This window comes from Ciconia boyciana, chromosome 35 (assembly GCF_034638445.1).
Source record: "Ciconia boyciana chromosome 35, ASM3463844v1, whole genome shotgun sequence".
NCBI lineage: Eukaryota > Metazoa > Chordata > Aves > Ciconiiformes > Ciconiidae > Ciconia > Ciconia boyciana.
The window spans coordinates 711,170-734,436 of NC_132968.1; the positions used below are offsets into that span (position 1 = coordinate 711,170).

At 52.2% G+C, this 23,267-nt stretch overlaps 2 protein-coding genes across 2 annotated transcripts; one reads left to right on the forward strand and one right to left on the reverse strand.

The window, feature by feature from the left end:
* Window positions 1-3,874: 3,874 nt before the first annotated feature.
* On the forward strand, window positions 3,875-4,603 carry LOC140645595 (olfactory receptor 14C36-like). The gene has a single exon (XM_072849052.1). It carries the CDS (start codon window positions 3,875-3,877, stop codon window positions 4,601-4,603), a length of 729 nt encoding a protein of 242 aa, XP_072705153.1.
* A 12,814-nt stretch (window positions 4,604-17,417) lies between these two features.
* Window positions 17,418-18,347, reverse strand: LOC140645596 (olfactory receptor 14A16-like). The gene has a single exon (XM_072849053.1). It carries the CDS (start codon window positions 18,345-18,347, stop codon window positions 17,418-17,420), a length of 930 nt encoding a protein of 309 aa, XP_072705154.1.
* Window positions 18,348-23,267: the final 4,920 nt, after the last annotated feature.

The window sequence follows — 23,267 nt, forward strand, 5'->3', positions numbered from 1 at the left end:
ATTCCCAAAAGCAAAGAGGATGGCAAGACACAAGCTGCCCTGGGTAAAAGCAGTCACCTTCTTTTTGAGACACCCAGAAATGGGATCTGAGTGGACACACTCTGGGGCACAGCCTCGACTTTCACTGCTCCTCCGCTGGGCATTTTGGAAAGGTGCATGCAATGTTTGGGTGCTGCCAGTCATCAGGGAGTCCCCCCAGTCTCCATGACCTTATAAAGGTGACCGAGAGTGTCCTCACTGTGAGGCTGGCTTGCCCTCTCAGCTCCCTGGGATGCCGCCCCTCCTGTCCTGGAAAGGATTGCATTTGCTCAAGCGACCCTTGACTTGATCCACATCCACCGCTGGTTGATCTCCTCCAGAGTCCTGCCCTGAGTCACAGAGGCCTGAAAGACCTTGCTGGGGAAGACTGAGGCAAAGAGGATAACAGAGAATCTCACATTTCTCTACACCTGCTCTTACAAAACTCATCAGGGGCCATACAGTATCTTTGTTTCTGCTTTAACTGTTCCTGAAGTAGTAAACACTCATTACGGTGCCCTTGAATTGCCTTTCAAGTTTAGATTGAGTTGCGATCTGGACTATTGCTGAGCTTGGAGGATGCTGTCCTTGAAGACCAGCTGTACTGAGCTTTGCCACCATGTCACAGCTCTGTCTCCCACAGTCACAGCTCCAGCTCATCCTGTCTGTGCCCCTGTCTGAGGGCATTGCTGCACATTTGGGCTGAAGCACCCCAGCTGTGGCACCAGGCAAGCTCATACTTGCCATAAGGAAAGTCCAAGACCCCATGTGTGCAAAGGCTTTGCTTCAGAGCAGAGACATGGTATGGACAAAAGACAGCTGAATGTCTTTCTATTCCTAGGACTACAAACCCAGAGTGAAATGAGAAACCCAGAATGAAATGCCTAAATTCACTCAAGTGAAGACATTCCCCAGCTTGCAGTAATTAGATCCCTGCCTGTCACCTTCCAGGTGTCCTGGCTAATGATGGCACAAAAAAAAAGGTGATTCTCATGCCCAACTCTTTTCCCAATAGGAGAAATGCCACTGCTGGAAAAAAGGGCCTCTCCCCAGCTGAGGGAGGGAACATCAGTGGTTCCTTCAGCCTGTTTCACAGTAGGTTCCCCTGGAGCCCAGGGACACCTGGAGGGAGCCCAGAGGGGGCAGAGGAAGTGCTGCCTTGGGCTGCTCCTCTGCTGCTGAGCTGGCTGGGCTCCTGGGATGGAGGGAGCTCATGACAAGTGGGCAGAGCTGCAGAGAGACAGCTCTGCCCAGGAGCAGCAGCTCTGCAAAGCACAGCAGGGCTGAGGGCACTGCCTGCAGACACCTAGGGGAAACGAGTGAGGCAGAGAGAGGTTAAAGGCAGTCATGAGTGGGAAGATGGCTGAGACCTCACTGGAGGAGAGATCTTCAAAGCCCCCTACATGGTAAGTCTCTGGATGCAAGGCAATGTACCTTGTGTTCCTGGAGGGATCTCCAAAAGCTGGCACATCCCACAGCCTATGGGGTCTTTCAGGAGGACTCTCACAGTTTCTGTAGTGTAGAGGAGGAGGATGTGCTCCAGAGCAGGGCTTCCCTGCTGCACTGTCCAAAGGACAGGGCATGATGGCTGCCTTCTCCCAGGGACAGCTGCAGGCTGTGAATCTGGATGTGCAGCCAGGGCTGCCCACAGCAGGGTTCCTGCACCCCAGGGAGCTGTGATCTGGGGCAGGGACTCTGCTGCCTGCCAGGGTCAGCACTCAGCATGCCCAGGGACCTCCCCACGGTGTTGTGGGGAGAAGCTGTGGATGGAAGGAGCGACCCCGGGCAAGGCAGGGTTCTTCTGCTGTTGAGAGGGCGCTGCGTGGGACAGCGCTGCTCTCAGATCCAGCTCATGCCCAGGTCATATCTGAGGGGACTTGTCATGAGTACGGTCAGGGCAGGGTTTCCTGCTTGAGTCTGTGTTTTCCTGAATCTATGCTTCCACTTTTCTCGTGCTTGGCTTGGTGGGAATGGAAACTCAGCTGTGTGGGTTAGAGAAGGGGCTGAGACTCCTAAACCATCACCCTGAGGTTTACTAGGAACCTCAGCAAGTGCCTTCACCCCCCACCAGCCTACAGATAAAACCAGCATCACCTTTCCAGTTTCATCAGGGTTGGTGTAACCTGCTCGTTGGCCCCTGCACACACAGAGAGAGGCTGCAGGGCAGAGCTGGGTACACAGGGGCTGGGATCGGAGCTGTGAGCAGTGGCAGGGAACAGACATGGGGCCAAAGACACAGATCCCATCTGGGACAGCTCCAGGCAGTAGAGACATGGGCAGGGAGGGAGCGAAATACAAAGCAAAAGCCTGCTGCAGGGGAGATATGGGCACCTCCCGGCCATGCCCTGCAGTGCAGGTGCCTTCCCTGAGCAACACCCCTCTTGTCTCCTCTCCCACCTAGCAAAGCCCTCAGCCAGCCCATGGGGTCGAGGGTGTTAGTTACCCCCTCGTCCATCTGCCAGCAGAAGAGATGAAGTGCATTTCTCCTGCCATGTGCCCATTTCCTGCTGAGCAGGGGCTGAAGGGGACTGCCCTGCATTATCAACATCTGGGAGAGGTTGTGCAGTGCTGGGTAAGGGAAAGGCTTTCCTGAGTGCCCCTCTGCCTCTCTGTTGCCTCCCTCAGCTGCTCCTGGTGTTGAGGTAAGGCTCTCTGGGAAGAGTAGTTTCAGCTGCAGAGTCAGGCACTGATCTTGGGGGTCCTCCCATTCACATGTGTTTAAGGCAATGAGGTGTCCAGCTTTCCTCTAACCTGTGAAGCTCTTGCAATGCAGTCTGGCAGGCTAGGAAAGGAGCTGGGTTTCCCCTCACCAGGTGCCATCGTTAGCACACTTGGCTGTCTCCTTGGGGTGTCCTTCCAAACTGTCAGATGCCTTCCAGGATGCACAATGAGACTTTGGCTAGAAATGGGGTACTAAGACCTTGAGAAAGGGGAAGACATTTAGTGGTCTGCAGTGGATGCCTCTGCTCTCACCAGTGTCTGGTGACTCTTCAGGGTAACGTGGGAGTGTGATCACCCTCCCTCCCAGAAAGGTGCGAGCACTGGGCAGCTGGGAACAACACGGAGGGACAGAGGAGCACCCCTCACTCTTCACTGAACCACAGGCAATCCTCTTGCCTTGTAGGACTCCCTCTGTTCTCCCTGAGTGCAGCAGAAATGCTGAGGGGTTCTGACATCCAAACACACTCCCCATGGGAGATGGAGGGGAGCTGTGAAAATTAAAATCACCTCTCCAACTGCCTTCGGCCATCCCCGTTCCTTAGCACTGGCAGTGCAGATGCAGACAAGCTCTTCTGTTTTGGGAGCAGTTTCCTGTGACAAAGTCAGAAACTAGCACTGGCTCCTGCCCCCCACCGTTCCCATGAACTCACTGCTGCAGAGCAGGGCTGACGCCTCGGCTGCCAGCGCACAAAGCCCCTGCTCCTCACCACACACTGAACCAGCACCAACCAGAGCTCCAGCCAGAGAGCTGAAGGAAGGTCTCCTAGAAAGACAAAAGGGTGGTGGTGTGCAGCAGGGGAGGATTTATGAGAAATGGCTTGGATTTTGCTCTGAGAAGTCTCGCCTATTGTCTCACCACCTTCTCCTCCTTGGACAGGTCCCCATGCCCGGAGGCAGCAAATGTCCAATGTCAGCTCCATCACTGAATTCCTCCTCCTGGCATTTGCAGACACACGGGAGCTGCAGCTCCTGCACTTCTGGCTCTTCCTGGGCATCTACCTGGCTGCCCTCCTGGGCAACGGTCTCATCATCACCACCGTAGCCTGTGACCACAATCTCCACACCCCCATGTATTCTTCCTCCTCAACCTCTCCCACCTCAACCTGCCTCCATTTCCACCACTGTCCCCAAAGCCATGGCCAATTCCCTGTGGGACACCAGGGCCATCTCCTACTCAGCATGTGCTGCCCAGGTCTTTCTGTTTGTCTTTTTCATGTCAGCAGAGTTTTCTCTTCTCACCATCATGTCCTACGACCGCTACGTTGCCATCTGCAAGCCCCTGCACTACGGGACCCTCGTGGGCAGCAGAGCTTGTGTCCACATGGCAGCAGGTGCCTGGGGCAGTGGTTTCCTCTATGCTGTGCTGCACACTGCCAATATATTTTTAATACCTCTCTGCCAAGGCAATACCCTGGACCAGTTCTTCTGTGAAATCGCCCAGATTCTCAAGCTTTCCTGCTCAGATGCTTACCTCAGGGAAGTTGGGCTTATTGTGGTTAGTCTCTTAGTAGCATTTGGCTGTTTTGTTTTCATTGTGGTGTCTTATGTGAAGATCTTCAGGGCTGTGCTGAGGATCCCCTCTGAGCAGGGACAGCACAAGGCCTTTTCCATGTGCCTCCCTCACCTGGCCGTGGTCTCCCTCTTTCTAAGCACTGCCATGGTTGCCTACCTGAAACCACCCTTTATCTCCTCCCTATCTCTCGATGTGGTGGTGGCAGTTCTGTACTCGGTGGTGCCTCCAGCAGTCAACCCCCTCATCTACAGCTTCAGAAACAAGGAGCTCAAGGATGCAGTTTTGAAACTGATGACGGGATGTTTTTCTAAAGCAATAAACTGTCCTTTCTTGGATGCATATCACTCATAATGTATCTCATTACAGGCTCAGCCTGTCTTCTGGAGGTTTTGGTGGTGGTGGTGGAGGGGTTTTTTGCTCTGTTTTACATGTGATAATGTTGTGCACAAAGAAATGTCTTTGTTCATGCCATTTCTAATTCTGTACCTACCTTTGTAGTGTTACCTAGAGACGGTTGAAAAGAATGTTGAAATAAGAGCCATGTTCTCTGGGTTTTTTTAAAAAATAAAGGACCCTGCAGCAACTTCTTCATCTGAGATCCTGTTTCTGAGACTTTTTCTGGTGCTGCAGTGGCAGAGCCTGCGTGCAGAGGTGGAGGGCAAAAGAGTCCTGGCCCAGCAGCACTGCCAGGGAGCACCAGCGCTTGCTCTTTCTGGAGCTGTTCTCTTTTACATTCCACACTCTCTTTCTGAGCCCCTGTGTGGGGGTAAGGAAGGCTTGCTCTTGCAGCTTGGTCACAGTCCTTTTGGGTGGCAGTCCTGTGATTGCACGCAGTGACAGGCAATGGGCACTTCCTTGGCAGAGCTGACCTCCATAACAGAGTTTCCATCACCCAAGGGGATCTCCTGATGGCAGTGCCTGAAAGCTGACATTTTCTTCCAAAGTTTCTCTCAAGAACAAGCCCAGGAAAGTGCCCTCAAGAGGAAAACACGATTGAACAGCTAAATTGTTTGAGTACTCAGGGTGTGAGCACGCGGCAGTGTCCATGCACAGCCAGACCTCCTGCGGGAGAGAGGCAGGACCAGCAGAGCAGGCTGTGGTCTGTGCCCGTGTTCACTGTACACCCCAGGGAAGCTGCCCCAAGGCAACCGTCCCAGACCAGCCCATAACAATCACCATTTCCAGCACCGGACTCTGTCCTGGTTTCGGCTGGGATAGAGTTAATTTTCTTCCTAGTAGCTGTTATAGTGCTGTGCTTTGCATTTTACTATGAGAATAATATTATAACACCCTGATGTTTTGGCTGTTGCTAAATGGTGTTTACACTGATCAAGGACTTTTTCAGCTTCCCATGCTCTGCCAGGTGCACAAGAAATGGGAGGGGGCACAGCAGGAGAGTTGATCCAAACTGACCAAAGGCTATCATATGATGTCATGCCCAGTATATAAACTGGGGGAGTTGGCCGGGGGGTAGTGATCGCTGCTCGGGGACTGGCTGGGCATCAGTCAGTGGGTGGTGAGCGGTTGTATCTTTTTGGGTTTTTTTCCCTTTTCCCCCTCCCTTGGGTTTTGTTCCTCTCTCTCTCTTGTTGTTTTCCTTCTCATTACAATTCATTATTATTATTACTATTATTTTGTTCCAGTTATTAAACTGTTCTTATCTCAACCCATGAGTTTTCTTACTTTTGCTCTTCTGATTCTCTCCCCCATCCCACCGGGGGGGAGTGAGCGAGTGGCTGCGTGGTGCTTAGCTGCCGGCAGGGCCTAAACCACGACAGACTCTCAGCCCTGCTCATACAGGTTGTTCATCCCTCCACAGTGGGACACTGAATGAGTAGCTCAGAAGTCCGTGTTTGTGTTGTACAGATGGAAGATCATGGAGCAGATCCTCCTGGAAGACATCTCAAAACCTATGGAAAAGAGGGAGGTGATTAGAGGCAGCCAACATGGCTGCACAAAGGGTAAATTGGGCCCGGCTAATCTGGCAGCCTTCTCCCATGGAGTAACTGCATCAGTGGACAAGGCAAGAGCTACGGATATCATCTACCTAGACTGCTGTATGTCCTTTGATATGGTCCCCCACAACATTCTTGCTGCTAAATTAGAGAGGCATAGGTTTGATGGATGGGCTGTTAGATGGAGAAGGAAATGGCTAGCTGACCACATGCAAACAGTTATAGTCACTGGCTCAATGTCCAAGTGGAAACCTATAACGAGGGGTGTCCCTCAAGGGTCCGTCCTGGGACCAGTACTATTTAATATTGTCCTGGTTTCAGCTGAGATAGAGTTAATTTTCTTTATAGTGGCTGGTATGGGGCTATGTTTTGGATTTGTGCTGAGAACAGTGTTGATAATACAGAGATGTTTTAGTGGTTGCTGCACTGGTCAAGGACTTTTCAGCTTCCCGTGCTCTGCCAGGTGCAGAAGAAGCTGGGAGGGGACACAGCCAGGATAGTTGATCCAAACTGACCAGAGGGCTATTCCATTCCAGATGACGCCATGCTCAGTATATAAAGCTGGGGAAGAAGAAGGAAGGGGGGGACATTTGGAGTGATGGCGTTTGTCTTCCCAAGTAACCATTACGCATGATGGAGCCCTGCTTTCCTGGAGATGGCTGAACACCTGCCTGCCCATGGCAAGGAGTGAATCAATTCCTTGCTTTGCTTTGCTTTGCTTGCGTGCGCGGCTTTTGCTTTCCCTATTAAACTGTTTTTATCTCAACCCATGAGTTTTCTTACTTTCGCTCTTCCGATTCTCTCCCCCATCCCCCAGGGGGGAGTGAGCGAGCAGCTGCGTGGTGCTTAGTTGCCGACTGGGGCTAAACCACGACAAATATCTTCATCAATGACATCATAGACAGTGGGATTGGGTGCACCCTCAGCAAGTTTGCAGGGGACACCAAGCTGAGTGGGACAGTTGATTCAGTTGAGGGGAGGAATGACATGCAGAGGGACCTGGACAGGCTTGAGTAGTAGGTCCGTGCAAACCTCATGAAGTTCAACAAGGCCAAGTGCAAGGCCATTCACCTGGGTCAGGGCAATCCCCAGTAAAAAATCCAGTAAAAACTGGGAGATGAATGGATTGAGAGCAGCCCTGCAGAGAATGACTTAGGGATATTGGTGGGTGAAAAGTTGGACATGGGCCGGTAATGTGCTCTTGCAGCCCAGAAAGCCAACTGTACCCTGGGCTGCCTAAAAATAAACATGGCCCGCAGGCTGAGGGAGGTGACTCTCCCCCTCTACTCCGCTCTCCTGAGAGCCCACCTGGAGCACTGCGTCCAGCTCTGGGTCCACCTGTACAAGAAAGACATGGACCTGTTGGAGCAGGTCCAGAGGAGAGCCTCTCTTCCTATGAAGACAGGCTGAGAGAGTTGGGGTTGTTCAGCCTGGAGAAAACAAGGGTCCGGGGAGACCTCCCTGCGACCTTTCCATATATAAAAGGGGCTCATGGAAAAGATGGAGAGACAATTTTTACAAAGGCCTGTAGTGACAGGACAAGGGGCAAGGCTTTTAAACTGAAAGAGGTTAGGTTTAGATTGGACATAAGGAAGAATTTTTTTTTACGATGAGGGTGGAATGGAAGAGGTTGCCCAGAGAAGTTGTGCATGCCCCATCCCTGGAAGTGTTCAAAGTCAGCTTGGATGAGGTTTTGAGCTATCTGGTCTAGTGAAAGATGTCTCTGCCCATGGAAGAGGGCTTGGAGTAGATGATCGTTAAAGGTGCCTTCTAACCCAAACTGTTCTATGATTCTAGGAGATGAGACTAAAGACATTGTGTGCGTGTGGCGAGATGAACCTGAGTGAGCACAAGCGCCATCAGCTATTCTTGGGGTTGCCGTGAAGGCCTGTGGGAAAGACAGTGTCTTGAGGTCACTTCACACGGAGAGTAATGCGCCTGGGAAACCACCTGAATGCAGCACTGGGATGTGCTTCCTTGACCCGAGGATCCTGTGTCCATTCCTCATGCCTTGGGGCCTCTCAAACGAGTGCAAAGCAGGGCGATACACTGCAGGGCTTAGGTGCTTCCCAGCCTCTGGCAGTGGCAACAGGAGGCCAGGGAGACACTACAACTCTTGCAATTTGCTGCCTCTACATCTGCAAAGGAAGGACTCCTGTCTCGGAACACCCCTGTGTGTATGAGGAGTGCACGAAGCCAGATCAGGGGTGGACACCTGACAGAGCCCTGAAATTTCAGTGTGTTACTCCAGGAACAACCCCCACTCTCCCAGTGAGATTCATCTCAGCTGCCTTGGATAGGTTCTTTACAAATGCTCCTGGTCTTCTACATTACCTTCCCTTGCCTTTCTGGCCTGTGCCTTCAAATACACAGTATGAAAGAAGCTCGCCTGTGGAGTATCATCTCACCTGTGCAGTCAGAAGCATTCCTGCAAGCATGAGCAGCATTGCCATCTAGAAGGCGGCATTTCTCACCTTTCAGACGTCACAGAGCACATCTAGGGAGTACGAATACACTCAGAGGCACACACCCCTTTGTGTTTCACCTCTCTGAACTTCCTTCACAATTGCTTTCAGCAACTAGCATAGGAAAAAAATGCTCTCCCTCCTAGGTGTCCTACCAGGAGAGATGGGACAAGAAGGACATAAAACCTTCAATGGAGAAAGGGGAATGGGACAATCAAACACCATCAGTTCAGTCACCCGTACTGCGAATAGGGAATGTCCCCAACCCTTAGACAAGTCCTCCCCTCTCTCTCGTGACCTGCCCCGTGATTGGTGTTGGGAACACCCTCAGCATTGTGCTGGTGGTGGACAACTTGAAGGCCTGCTATAGCTCCACCACTATGCCCCTGACGTGACCATGCTGCTGACCTGACTGGAGACAACACCATCTCTGCTGACAGCGGTGTTAGGAGTACTTTCTGCACCTTTGGCATGTACTGAGTGTTTCCTGCTGGTGGCCACATCCTGTGATGAGTACTGGGCTGTGGCCACCTGCTTCTCTCTGCAAGACTCATGAACTGGAAGGTCTGCTTTGAGAAGGCAGCTACACCTTGGCTAGGGGATTTCTGTCATCTACAATAGTCACTTCATTCTTGTCCCAGATACAGGTCTGTGGCCCCAGTGGAGTGGACCACTTCTGTGATTTCACTGGAGCTCTCCTGCAGTGACACCATGACACTTCTGCTCTTTGCTTTCATAACCTGCTTTTTAGATGCAGTCCTCCCCTTCCTCTTCACATTTCATTCTGTGCGTGCATCAGAGCTGCCACCCTGGGGCAGCTCTCCCACCCAGCATGGACAGGCAGGAGGCCTTCTCCACCTGCTGCTCTCACCTCACCCGTGAAACCGTTTTCTACAGCATCCTCATCCTTGTCTGTGTGATGCCCAGAAAAGCCGCCCTGAGAGAGTTTGACAAAGCACGTTTTCTACACCATCCTCAGGCCCCTGCTCAAGCTCCTCATCTGCAGCCTGAGCATCAGAAAGTATGGAGAGGAGTGGGAGACTGAGAGAAATGCTCAGAAAAGCTGTGAGCTGCACAGAGAGCCATATGGAGTTGTCGGCCTGCTGGGAGAAACCACTTCTGGTTCTCTTCTGAACAGGCCCAGAAAACATCGACCGGTGTGTGCTGTGTCCTGGGCACTCTCCTGGAAGTGTGAGATATGGAGAAGGTTTTTGGTGCAGAGGGGTGCTAGTGGAGCTGGCTGGTTTCATTGTGACACCTCTCTCAAACGCCTTGGAAAGGCAAGAGCCATCAGAGAGGTTACATGGCTGGATTTTAGCCAGGCCTTAACATGGTCGCCCCTAGTTTCCTTAGAGCCAGATTGGTGATATCTTGACTAAAGAAGCAGACAATGAGGTGGATGGGAGGATGACTGCACGATCAGGCTCAGACGTCACCACTGGTACAGAATCCTCCTTGCAACCAGTCATTATCTCTGTTACCAGCACTTGGGGCCAACACTGTTGAACATCTGGATTATCTCCCTGTACGATGGGATGGAGCTCACCTTCAGCTCCTTTGGCAAGCTGAGTGGAGCAGTTGAGCTACCTCATCTAGTTCACCCTGCCTCAAGCAAGAGAGTTGGTTGAGATGACATTCAGGTCACTTCTAACCTGAGTTATTCTGAGTTATTCCACGGCCTGGGGGTCAGGGTTTGGCCTTGCTGCTTCATAAAACAAACCAAGGCTTTTCTCAGCATTACAGCCCCCTGCAGATTGCCTTTGCCTACCTGCAATCAGAGCCTCCAGTTATCTGCTCTAACGAGTCCTTGGGAGGCTTTGTCCCCCTCAGTGGGGCCAATCAATGCTTCAAGGTTTTTCTTCTGGCTTTGACTTCTTGAGAGGTTTGTTCAGTCTCCTCTCAGTATCTGAGCTTCACAGACCCAGGGCCACATACACCATGGGGCTCATTAAAATACAGAAAGCCTTAATGAGCTAGTTGCCTTCCTGTAATTTTCTTCACGTCTTCAAGACTTGTACAGCTAATTGGAAACATTTCATAGGGTAGTTTAAGAGGAAGATTTCAAAGTGTGCGTAATAAAAAATATTTTTTTAAATGTGGAATTTTATTAAATTCAGATTAAAGAAGAGGTGATAGCAGCATTCTCCAATTGATATTGATGCAGAGTGTCTCCTCAGGAATTCTGGACAGGCAGGAGAAGCAGGCCCTTGAGGTCTGACACTCCATGGACAACCTTGCTCCTCACCTCCCCAGCCTCACCATTTCTGTCATTGGCCACCTGGGCCTTGCTTCACTTTGCCTTACCTCAGACTTCATTGACCTCTGGGAGCTGAATGTTACAGCTCCATGGCACCATCTCCCACCTGATCTCCTTAGAGAACCGGCTGCACACAGGCACAGAAGGAATTTTCCTCTTTGCAAGCAAAGAAAAGTAAAGCATGATGAAGTTTCATGAACAATAAAACACAGTCCTCAGCCATATGCTAAGTACAAGCTGCCTCTCATGAGGCTGACTTTCTACAAGGCATAATCTTATGAGAAATGTTGTAGATGGATAGATACAAAAAGGGAGATATAAACATAATTAGAGTTGGCTCTTAAAGACAGACAATTACGCTACCAAAAGACAGGCAAGCTTTTAGTCCCTGAAGCTCAAAGCAGCAGCATAGGTGAGAGGTATCCAAATGAAAAAAGAGTAAGGCAAGGAGGAAACTGGAGAATAATGTCAAGGGCCTTTGTCGAGGCAGTCTGCATCTGAAAAGATGACTTTAGAAATGGTCTTTGTGTCAGGACAGGGGAAAGTATATGAAAGATGAGAGAAATTAAATACACCATATAACAGGCAGAATAGTGGTAATGAACTTATAGGGGAAGATTGATATTTCTGTGGAATGTGCCTTTGGAAAGGCCATGGGATTGGTAGAGGTCTCTTGTGAGTGAGGACAAGCCTATGTTGCACCCGCCTTTGAAAGAGACCAAAAGTGCAACCCAGGGAACCAAAGGCTGTACAAGCTCACTTTGGTGAGGAGTGTGCCATCAGCTGGAATGCTCTTGGGTGACATGTCTGGGACCCTGAAAGAGAAGCATGTTTCCACAAGCAGTCAGCATGGACATCCAAAGGGTAAATCATGCCTCGTCAACTTGCTTGCCTTCATGACGAAGTAACTGCCTTTGTGCGTGAGGGGAGAACAGTGGATGTTGTTCACCTCAGCTTAAGCAAGATTTGTGGCATGGTCTCCCCAATATTCTTGTACCCAAGTTAGGCCATTAGAGCCTGGATGGGTCAACAAACGGCTGGGTAAAACACCAGTTGGGTGATGAGGCTGAGAGAGCAGTGGTGAAGGGGTCATAGCCTACCTGAAGGCCACTGGCACATCCTGGGGCATTGTGGGGCAGCACAAGGGACTCTCCTGGGCCCTGTGCAGTTTAACATGTGTGTCCATGACCCAGAGGAAGAAACTCTCACCACATTTGTCAATGACACTACACTGGAAGGACCATTCCTGTGTGTTCGGGATGTCATTCAGGAGAAACGAGACAGGCAGGAGGACTGTCCTGCCAGGAAATTCATGAACTAGAAGAAGAACAAAGGCCAGGCTCTGTGCCTGGGATAGACTAACGGCCTGCAGTGGCAGGGGCTGGGGACTGCCTGGCCAGGGACTAGATCTGAGTAAAAGGCCCTAGTGAAGCTGGGGAACAGAGGGCAAAACAGGATCCAGCAGTGATCTACACAACCCAGTGCGACCTGATAACAAAGGCAGCCAGCAGTGTCCTGGAGTGTATAAAGAGAAGCCTCACCAAAAGTGTGAGGGAAGAGATCATCTGCCCCTGCTCATCACTCGTTAGACCACCTGGACACTCCTGTGTCCACTTCTGGGCCCCCAGTTCAAGTGTACTGGGTCTGGCTGGGATGGTGTTAACTTCCTTCGTAGCAGCCCCTATGGTGCTATGTGTTTGCATTTGTGCCTCAAACAGCGTTGATAACACACCAGTGTTTTGGCTGTTGCTGAGCAGTGGTTGCAGAGTGTCAAGGTCTTCTCTGTTTCACACTCTGCTCCCTCCCAGTGAGTAGGCTGGGAGTGGGCAAGGAGTTGGCAGGGGGACACAGCCCAGAAAGCTGACCCCAGCTGACCAAAGGGATGTTCCATACCAGATGATGTCATGCTCAGCAAGAAGAGCCGGGGCAGAGGAAGAAGGAGGTGGTTTTTGTCATTCAAGGTGTCTGTTAAAGGGAGGCTGGCTGGGCATCAGTCTGCTTGTGAGAGGTGGTGAGTGATTGCCCATGCGTTGCCTGTTGGTTTTGGTTTATGTTTGGTTCTATCTTTTTCTTTTGCCTGTTAAACTGGTTTTATCTCAACCCACAAGCTGCACAGCAACTCGTGCAGCAGCACTGGTAGGGACCTGACCGGCTAAGGAGTTCCCTGCGGAGAAGGGCCTGGGCACCGTAGCGGATGCCATAGGAGCCAGTGGGTCTCACAATTCCAAAGGAGAATAAAGAGGTGCGGGTCCTGAGGAGGTCTAGCAAGATGGAGCTTGGGACATAAACTATGAGGTGTGAGGAGAGTCTGAGGGAAGTGGGCCTCGCTAGAGCCTGTTGAAGTGGAGGCACAGGGCAACCTAATGAGAGCCTACAGCTCCCTGGAGAGATGATGGAGCCAAGCTCGCTTCTGCAGTGGCCAATGAGATGACAGAGGCAACAGCCACAAACTGCCTCTTGGGAGCTCTAGGCTGAGCCTTAGGAAAAATATAAGGGCCTAGGAGGAGCATTGCTGTGATCTCCACCTTTGGAGCGCTTCAGGTTTCAGCTCTACAAAGTCGCAGCCAGCCTGGAGGCTGGACTAGAGAGCCCCAGCAGTCTCTTCCCCACCAACCCTTGCATGAGCCTGTGCCTTCCAACGTGCCCTCCATGAAGAGACTAAGCTAGAAGTGAGGGTCCCTACATCACAGGACAATTCAGGGTAAAAGGGAGCTCAGGAAGTGTCGAGTCCAACGCCCAGCTCCAAGCAGGGCCAGCTCTGGGCTCAGAACAGGTAGCGCAGTAAATGTCAGCATTTGCAGAGAGAGTTTACACATGAACCAGGCATCTAAGGCACCGTTACAGAAATGGAGATGAGGCATTTGACCAGCTCCCTGAACACAGCTGTCACTATGCCATGCCTCCTGAGATTCCTGGGAACATCCACCTTCTTGTGCAGAAGAGTATGATTCTTCTGCAAGTTTCCTGGCACATCTCCAGAGCAGGGGTGCTTTAGGCTGTAAAAAGAATTGAAAAAAGCCTCTGACTTGGGTACTATCAGTTTAATTACTGAAAGAGAGGGAGATGGAGGGATCTCAGGGCTTCCAGGTTCCTGCTGAAGATTTCAGCCTCCAAGAAAGGAGCTCCAAGAAAGGAGTTTTGAACTAATAGAGCCTTTTGATCATTTCACTTGTGATGGCTCTGCTGCCCACTTTCCACAATTGGCACCCAGAAAGCTCACCTGCTTTTCCTTCCTCTCCTCCCCAGACATGACCAAGTGATGGGAAGAAAGGTAGCAGAAGACCCTAGTCCTCTGTGAATCACCTGGGGTGTGGCACTTGGAGGGCCACAGTGTCATTTCATTGTACACCCCATAAAGAACCAAGCTGGGAAGTGAGACTGCAAGCCCCAATCAACAGGGTTCATGGACAGGCAAGGCTGTGTCTATGGCTGGTCTGGAAACCAGTACACCTACAGCATAGCTCAAGCTGGGGCTGAAGCTCAGGCTTGGGCTTCAATGGTCCCCTGGGCCCATGGACAGAGTTGTGGGTCCAGGCCCCATGTTAGGCTGGTCAGGGTCATGAAGGCCTATGGATGCTCTCAGGGCCCTGACACTGCCCCCATGGGATCCCACCTACCAGTGCCCTCCATAGGGCATCTTCTCATGCCCTGAAGTCCAGGCTCTGTGCTCTGCTACCCTCCTTCCCCACCTCCCTGGAGATCCGGGAGATCAGCATTTCATGGTCACCACAGCCAAGGCTGACACTGGTATTCACATGCCTGACCAGCTCTTCCTCTTTTGGGAGTGCCAGGTCCAGGTGAGCAGAAGACTGAAGGGACTCTTTGGCAGCTCTGCTAAGAACGTTTCCACAAACAGCACAAGAAACCTCCTGGAAGGTTTGCATCCTGCTGTCTCCCTTGACCACTGAATACCGAGGAAACGGAGTCCCCCAGAAGAGCCAGGTCCTGTGATCCACTGATTTCCTCAGATCATTTAATTGAGACATTGTTCATTCCTCACCCTGATGTATGACCTGTAAATGGCTGGGATGGAGTTAATGTTCTTCATAGCAGCCCACAGGGTGATGTGCTTTGGATTTGTTACTAACACAGCACTGAGAACGCAACAGTGTTTTGGCTATTGCTGAAGAGTCCTTGCAGAGCATGAAGGCTTCCTCTTTTTCCCACTCTGGCCCTGCAGCAAGTAGGCTGGGGGGACACAAGAAGTTGGCAGGGGCACAGCTGGGACAGCTGGCCCACAATGACCAAAGGGATATTCCATTGCAAATGATGGCAGGCTCAGAAAAAAAAAAAAAACAACACCCAAACTCAATGGAAGAAGGAAAAAGGGGAGATATTTCTGATCAAGGCATTTGTCTTCCCAAGGCCTGCTTTCCTGGAAATGGCTAAACATCTGCCTGCCGATGGGACGTAGTGCATGAATTCCTCATTTTGCTTTGCTTGTAGACACAGCTTTTGCTTCACCTATTAAACTGTCTTTGTCTTGACCCATGAGTTTTCTTGCTTTTGCACTTCCAATTCCCTCCCCCATCCTGCTGGGGGTGGTGGGGGTAGGGGAGAGTGAGCAAATGACTTTGTGGGTGCTTAGCTGCTGCCTGGGGTCAAACCAAACCGAACACCTACCACAGTGCCAACATTTCTGGCCTCTTTACCCACACACACCTTGACCAATGAGCTTTTCTGATTTATTTTCTCCCCTTGTCCTGTTCAGCTGGGGGAGTGAGTGAGCAGCTGGGTGGTTGTCTGGCTGCTGGTCAATGTTAACCCAGCACAGGACCACCCCAGGACTGCTGCACCCAGTATGGGGCTTCCCAACACAATACAGACCCTGACAGACTGGAGCAAGTCCTGCAGAGGCCAGAAGGATGGTTGGGGCCTGGAGCACGTTATGGACAAGGAGAGGCTGACAGAGCTGGGGTTTTGAGAAATCCCTCAGAGTCAAACACTGGGGCAAGGACCCAGGCCAGCTGGTGGGATCTGAATCACTGGACAGTTTCAGTATTTGTCAAGACAAGGCCATGAGCACCTGCTCTAGCTGGAGCTGTCTGAGAATGGGCTTGGCTGAGAGAGCAGCTGTGGCAAGAGCTCTGGAACTTGGTGTGTAAAGAGTGTCAGTAGGAAACTGGTTTCCTCTTTATTAATCATGGCTGTGGAGTTGGGGATCACTGAGCCTCGGAAGAAGACGGAGGTGACCGTACAGCAAAGGTCCCTTCTCAGGGCTGGGGTGTATGGCCAGAGATGGAAACGGCTGGTGTGTGGGACCGGTCTGGGACAATTTTCCTAGGGCAGCCTCCCTTGGGTGTGCAGGGAGCATGGCACAGACCGAGCCCCTCTCTTCTGCACCTTTGGTGCCTTGCTTCCTTCATTTTGTCACCTGGCTCTGCCTTGTGAGCACCCTGCTGTGTGCCCTTCTCCTGCACACTCACACAGCTTAGCTCTACACTGGTGTTTCCTCTTCCAGGACATTTCCAGCCCAGCCCCAGCTCCAGCTCTCCACACCTCCCCTGGCCCCATGGCAGTGCCCACCACAGGGGGCTGCAGCACTCTGGGCACTCAGACACAGCTCCGGCTGCTCTGAAGGGCACAGCAGCTCCTGGAGGTCAGACAGGGGGGTCAGCCTCCCCATCAGCCCCAGGGCTGCTGCTGTCCAAAAGGGCAAGAGGAAACAGAGGCCAGTCAATCTCTAGCTCTGCTGCATTCATATTGTAGGTTGTCCCTAACCCCAACTGCATTTGCACCCTTCTCTTGCCCCACCAGCCCCTCTCCCTAGGACAGCACAAGAGTCCTGGCCCTGGGGCTCCTCAGGCACCTCCTGCATCTCTCCAGTCTCCCTTTGCCATGCCCACTGGGTCCACACTGACTCCCATGGCACTGCAGAGTCCTTCTTTGTGCATACCTTGATTTCGTGCTTTGCTTTTGGGGTGTTTGAGGGTGTTTCACTTTGTGTGCCTCCATTCACTCCCACCCCAGGGCACGTCTTGAGCCCTTGTCCTCTCCTGACTGCTCCAAATTCATTTCCATAAAGACGGCTATACGCCATGAGTCCTGACATATGTGAAGCAGCCTGAGGAGGGAATGGGGAGATCATGCACCATCTTACACCAACAAGAAAGCCTTTTAAACCAGAACTTCTGGTCCAGTGGAACCCAACTGTAATGTGATCTAAACCACAAACACAGGGGGAACATAAGGAGAAAAGACTTTTTAAAACACCAATTCCTTGGACATTTTAGTGGCAGCCACTTGGGAGGAAGAGCCCAACCTTCAGGCACTGCAACCAGGAGATGCCCTTTTATTGAAGAGCTGCTGTTGGACAGGTCACAGCTGACATAATGTGGTGCTAGGGTCACACCCAACAGGTAAAGCTGCAAGACTAGAAGTAACAACCTAGAAAATTATATGTAAGTAGAATTCTTTCAGGGAAAAAAGCAGACTGCTGACCTAAGATAAGCTCCGGGAAATGTGAATTGCTGGGAGGCAGACTGTTGTCAGTGTCGCCACGTCCATTGGGTCAGTTTCCATAGGGCATCCTTGAGCTCCTTATTCCTCATGCTGTAGATGAGGGGGTTGACTCCTGGAGGCACCACCGAGTACAGAACTGACACCACCAGGTCCAGGGAGGGGTAGGAGATGGAGGGTGGCTTCAGGTAGGCAACCATGCCAGTGCTGATAAACAGAGAGACTATGGCCAGGTGAGGCAGGCACATGGAAAAGGCTTTGTGCTGTCCCTGCTCAGACGGGATCTTGAGCACGGCCCTCAAGATCTGCACATAGGACACCACAATGAATACAAAACATCCAAATACAAAACAGACACTAACCTCAATAAGCCCAGCTTCCCTGAGGTAGGAGTCTGAGCAGGAGAGCTTGAGGATCTGGGGAACTTCACAGAAGAACTGGTCCACGGCATTGCCCTTGCAGAGTGGTAGTGAAAATGTATTGGCAGTGTGCAGCACAGCATAGAGAAACCCACTGCCCCAGGCAGCTGCTGCCGTGTGGACACAAGTTCTGGTGCCCACGAGGGTCTCATAGTGCAAGGGTTTGCAGATGGCAATGTAGCGGTCGTAGGCCATGACAGTGAGAAGAAAATACTCAGCTGATATAAAAAAGAACAAGAAAAAGACCTGGGCCACACACCCTTGGTAGGAGATGGCCCTGGTGTCCCACAGGGAATTGGCCATGGCTTTGGGGACAGTGGTGGAGATGGAGCCCAGGTCGAGGAGGGAGAGGCTGACAAGGAAGAAGTACATAGGGGTGTGGAGGTGGTGGTCACAGGCTACGACAGTGATGATGAGACCGTTGCCCAGGAGGGCAGCCAGGTAGATGCCCAGGAAGAGCCAGAAGTGCAAGAGCTGCAGCTCCTGTGTGTCTGCGAATGCCAGGAGGAGAAACTTGGTTATGGAGCTGCTGTTGGACATTTCCTTTGTCTGGGTATGGGGGCCTGTCCAAGGAGGAAAAGGCAGTGAAGAGTTAGGACACACAACTCTCAGCAAATCCTGCTCCATTTCTCACAGAAACACCCCCCGCCAGCCTCTCTCTCTCCTTCCAGAAAGACCTTCATGCAGCTGCCTGGCTGCAACTCTCTTTCTTGCTGGCTGAGGGCCCAATGGGGAGCAGGGGATTCTGCTGTGGGCACCAAAGGATTCGGTCCTGCTGTGCACCAACAGGCAGAGAGAAACCAGGAGTGATCTCTGTTTAAATCCACGCAAGAAATCAATGACATTTCACAATTGTCCCTCCCAACTCACCCGACTGCAGAGGAGATCTGTGGGGGGTTGGTTTGTTTTCTTTTGTTCCTGTTCCTTGTCCCACCTGAGGGGGTTTGTGGAAGGCAGGCATCCTTGGCCTTTCTGCTACACTACAAGTGCTACCCTGAGAGCCCTGGCAGGCAAAGGGCTGGACCCTTAGTGCATAGGGAGGAGAGATGGTCTGTCCCTCAGTCTTGCTCTCAGCTGCCCTTGGCTCACACCTCTCTGAGCCACAGGATGCTCACACTCAGCTCTTGCCCTGAAAGGAAACTGGATACTGGAAAGGAAACTGGATAAGCCACTTGCAAAATGCAGACGATCTCCACAGTCCCCTCCCAAGGGAAGGGCTGTAAGCTTCTGGATGCCCTGAAGATGGGGTGTCCTGAACAGAGAGCCAGCTTTATCCCCACCCTATGGACTGCATTGCCCAGACCCCCCCAGGCTAGAAGAGGCCTTGGGCACCTTGCTCCCATGGACACAGCTGCATGGCAAGACGTGCAGGGGCAGTTGCTGAGCTGCTGCTGCAAAGCCCATCCCTAGAGAGCCTGAAAACAGCAGCAGCAGGGGCAGGTGGAGAAAGCAGGAGAAATACCCCAGGGCTTCTGCCAAGTGAGGCAAGGCCAGGGAGGGAGAGATGGGCACTCAGGAGAGTCTCCTCTGCTGGAGCTCAGGCTGCAGAGGAGGCAGCTCCTGCCCTGGACCCCAGCGCCTTGAGGGCAGAGGCTCTGCTGGGTGGGAGAGGAGACTGACAGACTTGGTAGGGGAAAAACATGTTCAGTGAAGGGCTGACAGGGAGATGCCCAATTCCCCCCTCCCAGCCTTTGCTGTCAGCACTTTGCTCTCACTCCCCGTCTGTGTCTCTGCTGCCTGGATCTGTCCCTGCCAGGAGCTGCTTCTCTCTCCCCATGTCTGCTACCTATCAGTGCCCACAGACTACATCCCACCCGCTCTGTGCTCAGGTCTGCCCTGCAGAGCCCTCCTGGCAGCAGGACACTGCCCAGGAGCATCTCAGAGAAGGAGCAGGTCAGATAAACCAGGAGGATTCCACACAAGTGATGGGGCTCTCATTAGGCAAAGGAACTGGTGAGGGGACTGAATCAGCTTCCTCACAGACCTACTGACCTCTCAGTCTAATGCTGTAGAGGTCTCAGTCTCTTGGGCAAACCTCAGAGCTCCGTTGCTATGTTCCCCCACAAACTCAGCAGGAAACGGAAAGCACAGGCTTCAGAAAGCACCTTTCCTTCCACGTAGCACCTGCCTTGAGGTGCTTCTTGAAAATCTGCCTCTGGCAATGTCCTGAAGTGATGTGGAGCTGTGAGCAGCCCTGACCCACGCAGCACCCTCTCCACAGCAGAGGGACCGTGCTCTGATGGGGGCCGCTCCTTCCACCCACAGCTTCTCCCTGCAGAGCTGTGCGGAGCCACCCGGGCAGGCTGAGTGCTGGCCCTGGCAAGCGTCAGAGTCCCTGCCCTGGCACACAGCCCCCTGGGCGCAGGGACCCTGCTCTGCAGGACAGCCCTGGGCAGCCCTGCCTGCACACCCGGCTTCACACCCCTGCAGCCATCCCTGGGAGAAGGCAACTGTCATTACCTGTCCCTCTGACAGTGCAGCAGGGAAGCCCTGCTCGGGAGCAGGTCCTACTCCTCTACGTTGGAGAGAGATCTCTGTAGGCTGTGACAGATTTATCACACCCCTCCAGGAAGCTCGTGTCTATTGCCGTGCAGTGAGAGACTTACGGTGGAGAGGCTGTGAAGATTGCTCCTCCAGTGAGCTCTCAGCCATCCACCCAGCCCAGACCGCCTTTAGCCTCTCTCTGCCCTGCTTGTCTCCACTCAGTGCCTGCAGGCAGTGCCCTCAGCCCTGCGGTGCTTTGCAGAGGAGCTGCTCCTGGGCACAGCTGTCTCTCTGCAGCTCTTCCTGCTTGCCATGCACTCCCTGCATCCCAGGAGCCTGGAACAGCTCAACAGCAGAGGACCAGCCCAACGAGTTGTAATGACCTCTCTGGTGGCTTTGGGGCCAAGTCCATGAAGCTCAGACACTGAGAAGAAGTTGAGGAAACCTTTGAAGAAGTCGGATGCAAACTGCAAAGTTTCTTTGAGCCTTAATAGGTCCCACTGAGGGACATTACTGACAAAACCTCCGTGGGGAGTGGTTAGAGCAGAAAACTGGAGGCAGAGATGGCAGGTAAAGGAAATGTAAAGGTGGCTCTGATGCCAAGTAAACCTTAATGCATCCCATTAAGGCAAAGGACCAAGCCCTGACCCCATTAACCAACTGACCCCCAGCCCCTGGGAAGGGAGATCTTGTCCCTCACATGGTGCTCAGGGCTCTTGCTGGGGCCGTGTGATGTGGGGATGTGTGATGCCAAGGGCAGGACTCTGCTGCGACACCTCCCAGGCTCCTGGATATGGACAAGGAGGCAATGAGGCCCTAATGCTAAAAGGATAAGGTGTCTCCTCAGAGGCATCAGTGGCAGAGACAACAGCCATTGCCAACAGCAGAAAGAGCTCCTCTCTGTTGGGGGCTTTCAGCCTTTCTACATCCCGCTCTCATCTCCCCCACAGGCTGTCCTATGGTGTTGCATCCCCTCTGCCTCTTTCCCTGCAGGCTGTAGGCACCCACCCTGCTACTGCACCTTGCTCTCACCTCAGCATCTTCCTGCCTTTACTGGAATCTCTCCAGCCTCCCTGATTTTTCCTTAATACACAAAGCCTTGGGCTGACCCAGGGTGACCTCTTGCACAACAGCACTCCCTTGGAGTGACATTTCTTTCTCCTCATGTCCACTCTGGATGACCCAAGCTGCACTTTGTGGCATTATTTCTTTCTCATGCTGTTTCCCACTACAAAGAAGAGCTCTGCCATCTCTGAAAGCAACCTTCTGGCACTCTCAGGCTACTCCCATATTGTCCAGAGCCTCCCCAGCTCTGGGCCAAAGAAGCCCATATCCCTCAACCATTCCACACAGGTCATGTGCACCAAACACACCAGTTGTTCTCCAGGTACCCAGCCCCCTGAGCTGGAAGACAGCGACGGGGAGCAGAATGAAGCCCCACAATCCAAGGGGAAATGGTTAGTGACCTGCTACACCACTTAGACACACACAGGTCTATGGGGCCAGATGGGATCCACCCAAGTGTACTGAGGGAGTTGGTGGAAGTGCTCACCAAGCTAGTTGCAATCTTTTATCAGCAATCCTGGCTAAACCATGCAGGTCCCAGTTGACTGGTGTTTACCAAATGTGATGCCAATTTAAAAAAGGGTGAGAATGGGGACCTGGGGAACTACATGCCTGTCAGTCTGACCTTGGTGCCAGGGAAGGTTATGGAGCAGATCATCTTGAGTGCCATCACGTGGCACATACAGGACAACCAGGTGATTAGGCCCAGTCAGCATGGGTTTATGAAAGGCAGGTCCTGCTTGACCAACCTGATCTCCTTCTATAACAAGATGGATCAGGGATGAGAGAAAGGCTGTGCATGTTGTCTACCTGGACTTTAGTGACGCCTTGGACACCATTTCCTACAGCACTGTCCTGGATAAACTGCCTGTTCATGGCTGGGACAGGCATAAGCTTCGCTGCATAGAAAACTGGCTGGATGGCCAGGCCCAAGGAGTGGTGGTGAATGGAGTTCAATCCAGTTGGTGGCCGGTCACCAGTGGTGTCCCCCAGGGCTCTGTGTTGGGGCCAGTTCTGTTTAATATCTTTATCAATGATCTGGATGAGGGGATTGAGTGCACCCTCGATTGAGTGCACCCTCAGTAAGTTTGGAGACGAAACCAAGTTGGGCGGGAGTGTTGATCTACTTGAGGGTAGGAAGGTTCTACAGAGGGATCTGGACAGGCTGGATTGATGGGCCAAGGCCAGCTGTATGAGTTTCAACAAGGCTAATGCTGGGTCCTGCACTTGGCTCACGCCACCCCCTGCAACACTCCAGGCATGGGGAAGAGTGGTTGGAAAGCTGCCCAGCAGAAAAGGACCTAGGGGTGTTGGTCGACAGCTGGCTGAATATGAGCCAGCAGTGTGCCCAGGTGGCCAAGAAGGCCAAGAGCATCCTACTTTTATTAGAAATAGTGACATCAGCAGGACGAGGGAATTGATTGTCCCCCTGTACTCAGCACTGGTGAGGCCGCACCTCGAATACTGTGTTCAGTTTTGGGCCCCTCACTACAAGAAAGACATTGAGGTGCTGGAGCGTGTCCAGAGAAGGGCAACGAAGCTGGTGAAGGGTCTAGAGCAGAAGTCTGATGAGGAGCGGCTGAGGGAACTGAGGTTGTTTAGCCTGGAGAAAAGGAGGCTGAGGGGAGACCTCATCGCTCTCTACAACTACCTGAAAGGAGGTTGTAGCGAGGTGGGGTCGGTCTCTTCTCCAAAGTAAGAAGTGATAGGACGAGAGGAAATGGCCTCAAGTTGCGCCAAGATAGGTTTAGATTGGATATTAGGAACAATTTCTTCACTGAAAGGGTTGTCAAGCATTGGAACAGGCTTCCCAGGGAAGTGTTTGATTCACCACCCCTGGAGGTATTGAAAAGCCTTGTAGATGTGGTGCTTAGGGACATGGTTTAGTTGTGATTTGGTAGTGTTAAGTTA